This window comes from Sinohyriopsis cumingii, chromosome 18, assembly GCF_028554795.1.
Source record: "Sinohyriopsis cumingii isolate HCF-2022 chromosome 18, ASM2855479v2, whole genome shotgun sequence".
Taxonomy (NCBI): Eukaryota; Metazoa; Mollusca; class Bivalvia; order Unionida; family Unionidae; genus Sinohyriopsis; species Sinohyriopsis cumingii.
Window position 1 is genome coordinate 74,061,670 of NC_142978.1, and position 13,104 is coordinate 74,074,773.

Sequence of the window (13,104 nt, forward strand, 5' to 3'; positions counted from 1 at the left end):
TTAAAAGTTTTAAAGGGTTTATTGCAAGAATGCTGTCTCTGAAATGTGGTAGAATTCTGTTTAGCAGTTTCAGAAAATGTTTTGGAGAAGATGTTATTTAAAGGCTTTTAATTTTAAATACAATGTGTACTTGTAAACACAAATACCCTGGCCAAGGAGTACACTTGGAGTAACCAACAGTATACAGACCAGTATGGAGGATTAACAGAACTTGAAAGCTCTGAAAGCAGACAAGCCATGTCAGTTGATTCAAGCCGGTTTGGACAGGATTTGAACCCACTACCCAATGGTTACATGTCAGAGTTAGTGACTATGCCATTATGTGGAGAAGGAAATATTACTGTAATACTGGGGCTGGATAAATCTGATCAAGTCAGCCAACCCCAGGGTAAGCTGACTGGAAAATTAAACTTACCCATGGGCAATTAAAGCTTGCTCTAAAATATGACAACATAAAGTCACAATAAGAGTTTAAAAAAAGGATCAAATAAAATATGGACTGTACCACTGAAATTGTGTTATATTTGTTTTCTTTTAATTTTCTTTTATGTAAAATACAGCAATAACAAGTCTAAAAATATATATCCAACTGTAGATGTAGGTTGATTTGTAGATTACAAAAAAGGAAGGGTTTGAACTGATAGGTGAGAACAGAATGCATTTTTTTAAGAACATAGACAAACAGATAACTGTGTGTGTGTGTGTGTGTGATTTGGATATTTAACACAGCTTTAACAATTTTCTAGTCACATCGCTAAGATGTAATTAGTCTGGCATTTTACAGTGATGTCAAGCACTGGGGCATCATGCAGCAGATTTGTAACATCATGACCCATCCAGTCACATTATCCTGACACCAGTCTGACCAGTCCAAACAAAAACCTCTTAATGCTGAGTGCCAAGTGAGGCAGCTGTTAGTACCATTTTTATAAGTCTTTGGTCTGACTCAGCCAGGGTTCAAACCCACGATTTCCCATATCCAAGATTGGTGCGCTAACCACTTAGGATACCGAAGTGGTCGACAAACAAACAACAGACTCATCTTTCTGACACCAGTAGATCAAAATTAATGAAAACTTCGCCTCTAGATTAGAGTGGTTTTGTAATGATTTATTTACATTCTTTTTATCCATTTAATTCTTTGCCAAACAGCAGGTATGATACTATTTGTCTTCTGTAATTACTATGTAAACAATGGATGATAAACATTTCTCATGGATGGTAGATGTTTTGACTGACTTTGCATTTTGAGAAATCCAGATATTCATTACACACAAGTGCCTTTCTTTTTGCAAACACATATGTAACAAACTTTGTGAGTTATATAAATAACAAATATCATCTAGTCATGAGTGCCTTATATTTCCAAACACACATGTAACATAAACCTTACGAGTTACATAGGTATTCATTTCTGTCAGTCAAAATGGGGGGAAAACTGTTGATTGGGAGGAGAGTGGGTGTTGTCACAATTTTCCCTTTTCTTACTGAGAGAAATCAGTGCCTATTTAAAACAATCTTTTTGACAAGCTGACTTTTTAGAGTATGCAAGCTTTGCACATTTAAAGGGACCAGAAAGTTGGCTTAGCCGTCTCATTGGTCAGCATACTGATTTGGGAAAAGCGAAACTAGCTACTGCTTGTTGCTAGGTTATTTATTCCCTATTTGTGATAACTTTTTTCCAAATACTAAATATTCACATGATCATCTGTGCATCAAAAAATGAGACTGACCTTGACATTAACTACAAGTGACAGACTTTAAACGTATTATAATGAAATAAAAGATGAATAGATGAATGAAATTTCAGGCATTTATGCAACAGAAGCATGCAGTACATATAAATGCTAAATAAAGATGTTGATATACTGTAACAATTTTGCAGAGTAGCAAAACATAAAACATCATGAAATGAAAATGACCTCTCTTTCTATATCATTTTTTTGGACATGGGCAAGAATGTTACAGGCTTAAGTTTGTCTAAGCTAAATCTGAGATTGTCGAGTCTGTGTGCAAGTTGTTTTGTCAAGCCCTGACAATATACTTCCCATTAAGGCATTGCCAAAGTTTCATCAGTGAAAGGTTGATACAAATTTGATTAGATGTAATAGGATTAAAATTGCAGAGGATATAACAAATAGCGGAAAACATACGTCTCTCAATTGTAAAATGCAGGTCACAGGAACCTAGTTTGGTATAGCTGCAACACTCTTCTTGAGTGCATCCAAATATCTATCCAAATATTCAAAAATGTAGGTAAGTGGAAGTACACCAGCCACTCAAGCTTGCAACTTAAGTCATAGAGATCTAGTTTGTGTATAGTCAAGACAATCCACATACCAAGTTTCATGTGTAGCTGAAATTGTGTCCAAGACACTAAGGATGTAACATTATTAGCTGAAAATAATCTAGTCCTTCAAGCATGAAAATTAGGTAACAGCGACATAGTTTTAGTTTGGTTGAGCTACTCTATTTGAGAAGCATCCGCATACAAACTATAGTTGACATAGGGTTTAGTTAATCTCCTTGAGATGCATCCATATACCAATTTCACAAATGAACTGCTGAAACTACAAAAATCACTCAAGTATGAAAATTAGATCAGTCACCTACTTTGATAAGACTGAATTACTCTTCCTGAGATGCATCTATATACTAATTTTAATGAATGTAGGTTAAATAGAGTCAAAGATACTAAGTCACAACAAATCAAAAGATGAAAATAAAAATATCACTTAAGCATGAAAATGAGGTTACATTCAACCAGCTTTGGTATGGTTTGGTTTCTCACACTTACATGGATTCGCATACAAATTTTCATAAATGTTGATGAAATAGGCACTGAGATATTAAAGTGTGTAACAAACAAATGGCTGAAAATAAAAGTCACTCAAGCATCAAAACTGGGTAACAGTAAACATGTTTTCATATGTCTGGGTCAGACAATTTGTTATGCACGCCTAGACGATTTTTACAGTGTGTAGGTGAAATAGGGTTCAGAATATTGGGATTGTAATGAACTGAGTACTGACAATTCAAAAGTCAATACTGCATGGTAATTGGGTCAGAGTGACCTAGTTTTGGTATGGTTGAATTAATCTGATATGCATTCACATATTAATTTTCACAAGTGTAAATGAAACACGGTTTACTATATTGAGGGTGTAACAAATGAATTGCTAAAAATACATGTCATTAACCCTTTAAGCCCCGATCCCGTCTGTAGGCGTGATCCGGTTTCTGCATTCAATGGCCTATCCCACCTGTAGTCGTGATTTTTTTGCTGCATTCAATGGCCGATCCCGTCTCCAAGCGTGATGAATGTGTGTTAGATTCAACGTCTCTGATTGGTTAGAAATGGGTTTATTTCAAGACCTAACAACTATTAAACCAATCAGAAATGATTTTACTTTCATTTGCGGAAATTTGAATTGTTCAGAAGCTAAGGGCTCCTGTTTTGAAAGCGGTTTAACTACACGTGTTCTGGTCATGAAAAATCGTAAATGATGGCGGACACAAGAGTGATTTTTGATGAGAGCAAAAATGAGGAGTTTCTCGGGTTTGATCTTGAAAATACTGAGCAAGCTGAGGAAAGATATGTTCGGCAGTTGGATATTTTGTGAGATTTCGATTCGGACATAGAAGTTTCTGAGATTGAATCGTCCCAAGAGGAGGATGCTGACAGCGATGATGATCGAGTTCTTGCGGATAAACGTTGCACATAATTTTGTAAATTCTGTATAAATAAGTCGTGAAAGACTTGGACAAATAGGGAAAAAAATACATCACTGTGTAGACAAATTCATTTGCAATAAATGGTGAAACTTTCTTGGATTTTAATTGGATATAAGCAGAGAAATTAAGGTAAGAGTGAATGCATGTGCACGATGTTTACAAAATTTTTCAAACAGGTAAAAACTCTGGGGCACACGCAGCTAGACACAGCTTAGCGCTGATGGGGCATAGCAGCAGTGATACTGATAACGGGTCTGGGGCTGAATGAGTTAAATCATAAAAGGTAGGTTACAGTGACCTAGTCAAGGCAAACTAGGTGAAATAGGGTCCAAGATATTGACAGCATAATGAATGAATATATCAACAAATGAGCAAATGAATGCATAAAACTGTATATATCCTCCCAACTTTGTTGGCAAGAGGAGTAACAAAATCCTTCATATATGTTGGTGTATGATTGATTATTACACCCTAAGGTGGAATTTTCCTATCCCACACTATTGCATAATTAAGGATTAGGTTTCTCACATTTCTGAATGAAAAATGAGTGAAGTCAAAATGGCAATTGTAAGTACTGATGTAACTTTTAAACAACAAAATACCTATTGAAAATTTCTTTATTTTAAGATGGAGTATTACAAGTTAGGCTTATAATTAATTTTTAAGTAATGAATACAGCCTCATTTATTTCTGTCTGCTGGTGCCTAATAGAATATAACTAAAATAAATCCCATGTTAACCTAACTACATGTACCTAGCATGTAACTCAGACTGACAGTAACATTCTTCTTTACAAACAATTCCATTTTGTTTTTCTTCTCCTTGATGCTTATCCCCCCAGTTCTTATTTTACATTTTACATGTTAACATGGTAATCTTGCATGAATCTGGACAACTGAGCTTCCTGGAATACCTCCCCCCATAATCCCTCATTTCATTCATGAGTTTATTTAAAAAAAAAAAAAAAAAAACCCCACTGCAAACAAGTCTTATTACTTCCTATGATTATATGCTAACATGGTAACCATACATGAATCTGGACAACTGAATTTTTTTAAATAGAGCTCCTCAGTTCTACTGTAATATTTCAATACATTTTAATAAAATAATCTTTCTATACTCATTTTTCTTTCATGCCGTTAGATACTGTGCATAGAGACATGAACATGGTTCCCATGCTTTTCTAAAGATAAACTTCCTGGTCATTTCCAGGGTTTTTCCAGGTTGAAATTATTTTTTTTCAAAGTTCACATATGACCATTACTGAATGGAACTAAAGAACATTTTAGATTATAAAACATGCATTTTCCAAATCTAAAGATGTTTCTCTTTCATAACTCTCCAAAAACATCGAAGTCAGAAAAGATGATCATGTACAAAACCACAAAATGTATCACACGAAACAAGTTTGATTATATTCCTATAAATTAGCATGTAAATTCATTTCAATGTACAGAATAAAAATTCTAACTTTATTTTGTTACATTATGTTGTTAAGTGAGAACAACATAATGAACATAAATTATGTTTTGTTTTCTTTCAAACCTTTGATTCTAAAGACTTATATATATATATATAGAAAGTAACATTTCCTATTACAGTATGAAAAAAATAAACGCAAATAATTAGAAACTTGCCTTGTAATGAAAAGAGTTTAACCCTGAATTTATCTGTGCCAATAAAATCCCAAACAAAAATTTTCAAACAACCCAATCTTCTTAAGATGATCTGGTTAAAAATCCATCCTTTAAAAAACATTTTCAAAAGGGTTGATTTAAATTTTGACAAAAGACCTTAAAAATTATATATTGTTGTATAAACAAGGACTGAATTTTATGAAAATACAACTTGTCTTCTTGTAATTCGTTAAAACAGTCCCCAAACATGGATCGATACAGGAGCTCGTATCGTTTTTTAATATATAAAATGCTGTCAGGCATTTCTGGGCACCTAAGGTTTCCATCTCCAATACTGAAGTAAAATGCATACCGAATTTGACTGATTGACGAAAGTAAAATACTGTAATGCTTTCCATGTAAAAAGAGGCAATTGTAACTACAATATTCTGTTCAAAATAATATTAATTTTGGACACACGGGATACCACCACCGGCAGATTAAAGACATAACGATTTTACAACTCACAATTTCCAAGAAAATAAGTAATTTTCATACCAATTTCATGCATATATCACTTTATCTATCAATGTTTGAAGTTTGCTAGGCCATCCAGTAAGCGGCTACGCTTTGCCACCACCATGTTGGCCTCTTGTGATGCTAGATTGGTTTTCATACCTTCCATGTAGGGAAAGATACGGCTATCAAGCTGACTTTGAAAATAAAAGTATACTAGACGAATCTAATCCACTGGGTGTTTGGATTGACTCAGCATATATGTTTATTGCAAGCAACCAAATAATCCATACTGCACCCTCCAAATATTCTGGTTAGAACTCAATAAATTTAACTCACCATCAGTTTAGTTAAGACTCAATTACGTGATTGTTTTGGGCGTCAAGTGGCGGCGGAAAATTCCTGGGTTTTTCCCGACTTTCATCAATATTTGTGAAATTCCAGGACTTTTCAGTCAGGAACAAAATGATAATTTCTCCTGACTTTTTCCCGATTTCCCGGAATCGTGGGAACCCTGCATGAATCAACTCATAAAAGAAAGTTCCTGGCTTCATAAGTTTGATACTTTGTATCATACTGGCCTTCATACCAAGGCGCTATATAAAACTGCATAAAATGTTAATAAAAAAATTGATATGTTGTATATCCTTTATAAAATATAATTGTATGTATGACTGTTTGTCTCCATTTTATTATTTTACTGATTTCTTCCTATGTAAATTCACTCCTTTATGAACACTTTCAGCACATCCTTGTGTATAAACAGTCAAATATCTTGTCCTTATAAACACATATGTACAGTATCCATTTTAGGGTGCCCCATTAGCTTGTTTGCTGGATTCATAATTCAAGAATCATGGAATCTTTACCTGCCTAGGTTAGCCCTAGGTCCACTGCCTTGGTGTGTCCTTGAAAAAGGCACTTAAGGTCCCAACTCTTTTGCATAATGTGCCCAAAATGTCATTAAATACCAACCAGCCATATTAAAGCATAATATGAAGTTATTTTCAGGTCTGTTGAATACCCATTTCAGAGATTTAGCACCAAAAAAAGGAAATAAAAGTAAAAGGGCATTTTCATTTTAGTTGATATTTAAATTCATGGATTGGAGATGGAGTTCTGCTGTCTCCACCTTAAGAATCACTTGTATTCAAGTCTTTAAATTTATGGCTTTGTAGCAATTGGTACAACACAAAAAATATAATTCAAACAGCAGCAACAATAAACAGCTGTATTTGCCAGCCTTTTTATATGAACTGTACTATGGCAATTTTAAAAATACTTTGTGCAGCTAACACCGACAACTGTAACAAGCATGCTCTGAAGACAGTCCAGCTGTGATGAAATATAAACTGACAACTGTAACAAGCATGCTCTGAAGACAGTCCCGCTGTGATGAAATATAAACCGACAACTGTACCAAGCATGCTCTGAAGACAGTCCCGCTGTGATGAAATATAAACCGACAACTGTAACAAGCATGCTCTGAAGACAGTCCCGCTGTGATGAAATATAAACCGACAACTGTACCAAGCATGCTCTGAAGACAGTCCCACTGTGATGAAATATAAACCGACAACTGTAACAAGCATGCTCTGAAGACAGTCCCGCTGTGATGAAATATAAACCGACAACTGTACCAAGCATGCTCTGAAGACAGTCCCGCTGTGATGAAATATAAACCGACAACTGTAACAAGCATGCTCTGAAGACAGTCCAGCTGTGATGAAATATAAACCGACAACTGTAACAAGCATGCTCTGAAGACAGTCCAGCTGTGATGAAATATAAACCGACAACTGTACCAAGCATGCTCTGAAGACAGTCCCGCTGTGATGAAATATAAACCGACAACTGTACCAAGCATGCTCTGAAGACAGTCCCGCTGTGATGAAATATAAACCGACAACTGTAACAAGCATGCTCTGAAGACAGTCCAGCTGTGATGATTATCTGTAGGAGTCAAGATATTACAGGTTTCAGAAATAAATCATCATCAGTCTGGAAAACTCGGCTGCCAAAGTGTAACAGTATAAACTTCAAAGATACTCATTAAAGTAACTCAGTAAAATTATTCCCAACTGATTTTTGCACTGCTATTCTGAAATACGGGTCATAAAGAAGAAGAAATAATTGAGATGTTGCATAACTCTCAAAACAACATCTTGTGAGCAAGTTTCATAAATCTATGATGATAAGCCAGATCTAAGAAATGCATCCCACAAAACTGAAACTGTATGCAAAGCCTGAATCACAAAACAATTTTATGTTTTAAATAGAACTTGACAAACTCAGCAAAGTAAGAAAAATGGTATAGACCTACAGGGCTTATTAAAATCACATGCTTGTCATCAAATAAATAAAGCAGGACAACAAAAATAGCATTATACTGGCTGCTGTGGTGAGGTTAGTGTTAATAACAACAAACTCATTAGAATAAAAGACTGACCTCATTGATTGACTTGAGCAGTTTGGCTATAAGCTTCCTGACCGCTGACAATTTAGAATTAGCCCCCTCAGCCTCCTGTTTTCGTAGTGTGGCATCTGTCTGGAAGTTCCCCACCAACTGTAACCAGAGTCGACAGTTTTAAACCTCATCTGCCTTTCTTGCCACGTGATGTGAACAATATTTGTTGACCATTGTAAACATTTACATATGATCATAGCCCATATCTTTTCAGGCAAAAACACATGTTCAAATTGTGATTCATAGAGTTACACCACTGAAAAAAACATTATACACAGGAATTTACTCTACCTGTGATATATATTTGATAGATTTCTTTTATGCATCTGTGCTACTGTATGTGTTCCACTTATTGATTCAAATTATGGCCTATTCAATGATCCGTAAAGGATCCACTCCACATCTTTAGTTAAAACCAACTGACCATTACAATTAATGAGTCCACACATCCTGTGGAATTTGCTTTGCACAAAATGATGGGAAGAAAAAAATCAACTAACTTTTTAATTAATGAACCAATTCACATTGAATTTTTTTTGCAAGCCTCACCTCCATATGAACACAGCACAACAATTACATCTGGTTAACTGCATATTATAATGTAGATTTTTTAAAAAATTCATGTAATTTCGAAACTCAAATACATTTTATGTAAAATTTAAGAAATATGTCATATAATTAACCTACAATAATTTTGGACACAATTACAAACTTTTGATTCCTTAAAAAATCAAATAAGGTAGCATGAAGAGCGTAAATTCGTATTATACTCCATGTCATGCTTTGCACTGAAGAAAAGAAACTAGTTCCCTACCTTCCTAAGTCCCTTCTCGTAGTGATCAAAGAAGTCATCCAGAGGGAATGCTGCAAGCTCTTGTAAAGACATGGCAGTGATGGCATCTTTGTCCATTATCCACTGGGGTGGCAGAAAATAACGCAAACATGTCCTGAAAGTAACAATAAAATGTAATGCAAGTATTAGTGGTCAACATAAAAATGCATTTTTGTGTGTGGAAGGGTAATAATAATTTTAATTACAAAATATTTACCAGTTACATATTAAAAACCAAAACACATTACCTACTATTATTGGATTTCTGAATTTATCAGTCTGGTTGGAGGCTGATGGCCAATGATAAGCCATCAAGTGAACCACTGTTGTGCATAGGATGTTCTACTCCAAAAAGGAGGATGACTTGACAACTTACTGGACTGATTCAATTGGACTTAAAGCATAAATACTGGTACCCTCAATGTGATTGTAAAGTTTGCTCTTCAAGTGTTTCTTATTCTCTCCTAACAATGTAATAAATATATAGTCTTGCTATATTTATGTCTTCACTGATGGATGTTTATCTTTGATTTACCAAAGTCTGTCTGTAAATTTGGACATCTGTCCATAGTTCACCAATCTAAACCTGGGCATTGGATTATCTAACATCAATGGTTTTGATGAACCTTACAATATAAACCATCTGACGACACTCTCCCTTGTATACAAACCATAGTTTGTATGATTTGCCTGAGCCAAGTTCAAATCATCTTCATTTTTACTTGGCGTATATCTTCATTTCCATTAAGTCCCATTGTTTTTTTATATTTGTCAACAGGTCATCTTTGAATCATACATGCAGGCTTGACTTGAATCATTATTATACATGTTTGAAATAAGTGCCTTCGGACATCTGGACATATCCAAGCATCTCAGCGACAGAATTAAAAAACCTAACACATTAATAAAATTTAGCATGTTGCATCTTTGAGGAAAATACTTGGCCTGTTGTTGTTGGGTTTAACGCCATTTTTCGGCACAAGATAGGCTATATGTGGCAGCCAGTATAAATGGTGGATGAAGAACCTGGGAGAACCCTGGAAAGAACCACCAACCCACAAGAAGCTACTGGCAAGCTTTCTCCTATATTGGCCAAACCCAAGACTTGAACCCACAGACCAAATGTGAGATGGCAGTGATCCATAACAGTGAGCTTTCTCCTACACTGGCCAAACCCTAGACTTGAACCCACAGACCAAAAGTGATATGGCAGTGATCCATAACAGTAAGCGCTTTTGACCACTCGGTCACTTGGGGCCCCTACTTAGTCTGTAAAATATTTAAACTGCAGCACTTATTTCTGTGAATTTCTGACAGAAATTACAATGAAATCATATCTGTAAACAGTCCTGTTGTTACAAGGTACAATGTTAAGCAAAGCTTCAAATCTAGCAATATTTTAATTTTATATGAGTGTAGACATTTCTGTGAATTTTGACAGAATAAATGACTTGCTTAACTTTTATGCACACATTAAAAAATGCAAAGATTCTCTGATGCAAGCACATACTTAATATAAATGAGCACTCATATCTTGTAAACAAAAAATTACAATTCTCATCACAATTACTGTAGTATCAAAGCAAAAACGAAATTTGTATCCTACCTGTAGCCATTAGCAATCTCCTCCGTGAACTGGGAAATCTGTGGTGTATTTGCACTTGTGGCAGAAGTAGAGGAAGATGGCGCCTCTGCAGCTGTGTCATGGGATGAGATAGATGTAGGGGATTGTGGACCCTGGTTGGGAGATTCATTCACAGCTGGACCCTACATATCAAGAAAACAGTTTGAAGATGTCAAGTACTTGCAAGATTTATTGATTTATTGATTTCAAGGTACCAGAATAATTGTAAAGGAACACAAACACACACACACACACACACACACACGCACATATCAATGATGTGATCAAAGAATTATAATGGCATGGTACCTTTTACCTCAATATGCCAGTATTGTGAACTCTGGAAGCAAATCAACATAAAATGATGTGATTGTAACTTTCCTCTTACTGAATAAATATTTCTGTGAAGAAAAAAATTGTAATAGTGGCAAGACCAGTGTTGTGGCAAAAATAATGATAAAAATGAATATGAAATTTGGTGAAATCATTAGTGATTTATGACCTGTTGTAAAATGGCCTTGTAGGATTTCGGTGTCCAAACCCCAAAGAAAGTTCAATAAATTTTTATGGGGAAAATTCGCTTACCAACAGTCACCTTTCTCAATGTATCCAATAAGAAGAATCTGTTATCCTCATTCTATGCATTTTGAAATTCTCATTCATCTTTTTATGAATAGTTGGTCCCTGAGCATTGTTTCTTTTATACTTTTTGTATGTAATGACCCTTACATGTGTAATGGTATAACAATCACAGCACAAAAAATTGCTCATCAGCCTGTAACATTTGTTTTGGTGGTTTTGCATTGCTCTAAAATGTAACTATAAAAATATCTATTTTTCCAGTATTGCATAAACTTACTTACAAGTCATGTCCAACTGCAACTGAACCCAGATCTGCTGCTGTACAATACACTGGCAGACTGGGGTTACTGCTGTTTGCAGCTTGAACCAACTTACAAGTGAATATATACGGTAGTTAAATACTCAAACATTTCAACAGTGACTGTCATTAAAATCTGCCCAAGAATCCAACTATTTACTATTTATCCATTAAAATGATATGCTGAGATGCTTCAATTTTATTGAGAAGAAACAGAATTGTAACCACAACAGAGAAATACAAGGTTTTCCAACACTCATCTGGAATAATAAATGTATTCCAAGACAAACATGACAGAAATAAGCTTAATGATGTGCAGTTATTAAACCAACAAAATAAGTTTTGAGTACAAGTGACTAACTCATCTCTTACCTTATTGATCCTGATGTCCTTGCCATTCTTGTCAAACCTAATAAATAAATGAATAGTTACATAATTAATAACTAATTAATTGGGCCTATTCTAAAAATGAAAACAGGGAAAGGGAAATTCTTATGAAAAATCTGCAACCAACTTCAAACAATGCAGACTGCCATCACATAAATGTAGACACAGATGTGCAATTACATAACATTGATCTAAATATAGCATATCACATAATGCAGATCCAGATGTGCCACTAAATAACACTGATCTAAATATAGCATATCACATAATGCAGATCCAGATGTACCATTAAATAACATTGATCTAAATATAGCATATCACAAAATGCAGATCCAGATGTGAAATTAAATAACATTGATCTAAATAGAGCATATCACAAAATGCAGATCCAGATGTGAAATTAAATAACATTGATCTAAATAGAGCATATCACATAATGCAGATCCAGATGTGCCACTAAATAACATTGATCTAAATATAGCATATCACATAATGCAGATCCAGATGTGCCACTAAATAACATTGATCTAAACATAGCATATCACAAAATGCAGATCCAGATGTGCCATTAAATAACATTGATCTAAATATAGCATATCACATAATGCAGATCCAGATGTGCCACTAAATAACATTGATCTAAATATAGCATATCACATAATGCAGATCCAGATCTGTCACTAATTAACATTGATCTAAACATAGCATATCACATAATGCAGTTCCAGATGTGAAATTAAATAACATTGATCTAAATATACCATATCACATAATGCAGATCCAGATACGCCCTTAAATAACATTGATCTAAATATACCATATCACATAATGCAGATCCAGATCTGCCATCACATAATCAGTGCTGTCAATATCAATGACCCAGATAACCAGGAAAAGTTATATTTTTCATTTAAATATTTCATGGTTGGTGTCATTAGTTTCAGGATTACGATCAGATGCTTTGACCACTAAAATTTTTATGATCAAAGACTTCTGGGATCTTGCTTGAATCTTACTCACACAAAAACCCATACAAGAACTTTAGGG

The 13,104-nt window shown here is 34.8% G+C and overlaps 1 protein-coding gene across 2 annotated transcripts in view; it reads right to left on the bottom strand.

The window, feature by feature from the left end:
* LOC149776986 (ATPase MORC2-like) overlaps window positions 1-13,104 on the bottom strand; it is a 134,246-nt gene that overhangs the window by 18,245 nt on the left and 102,897 nt on the right. For both annotated transcript variants that reach the window (XM_089941723.1, XM_089941722.1), the window contains exons 26-29: window positions 12,043-12,079; window positions 10,773-10,933; window positions 9,149-9,281; window positions 8,317-8,433 (exon numbers count right to left, since the gene is read on the bottom strand). In XM_089941723.1, coding sequence (XP_089797849.1) covers window positions 8,317-8,433; window positions 9,149-9,281; window positions 10,773-10,933; window positions 12,043-12,079 — 448 coding nt within the window. The remainder of the gene's footprint in view (window positions 1-8,316; window positions 8,434-9,148; window positions 9,282-10,772; window positions 10,934-12,042; window positions 12,080-13,104) is intronic.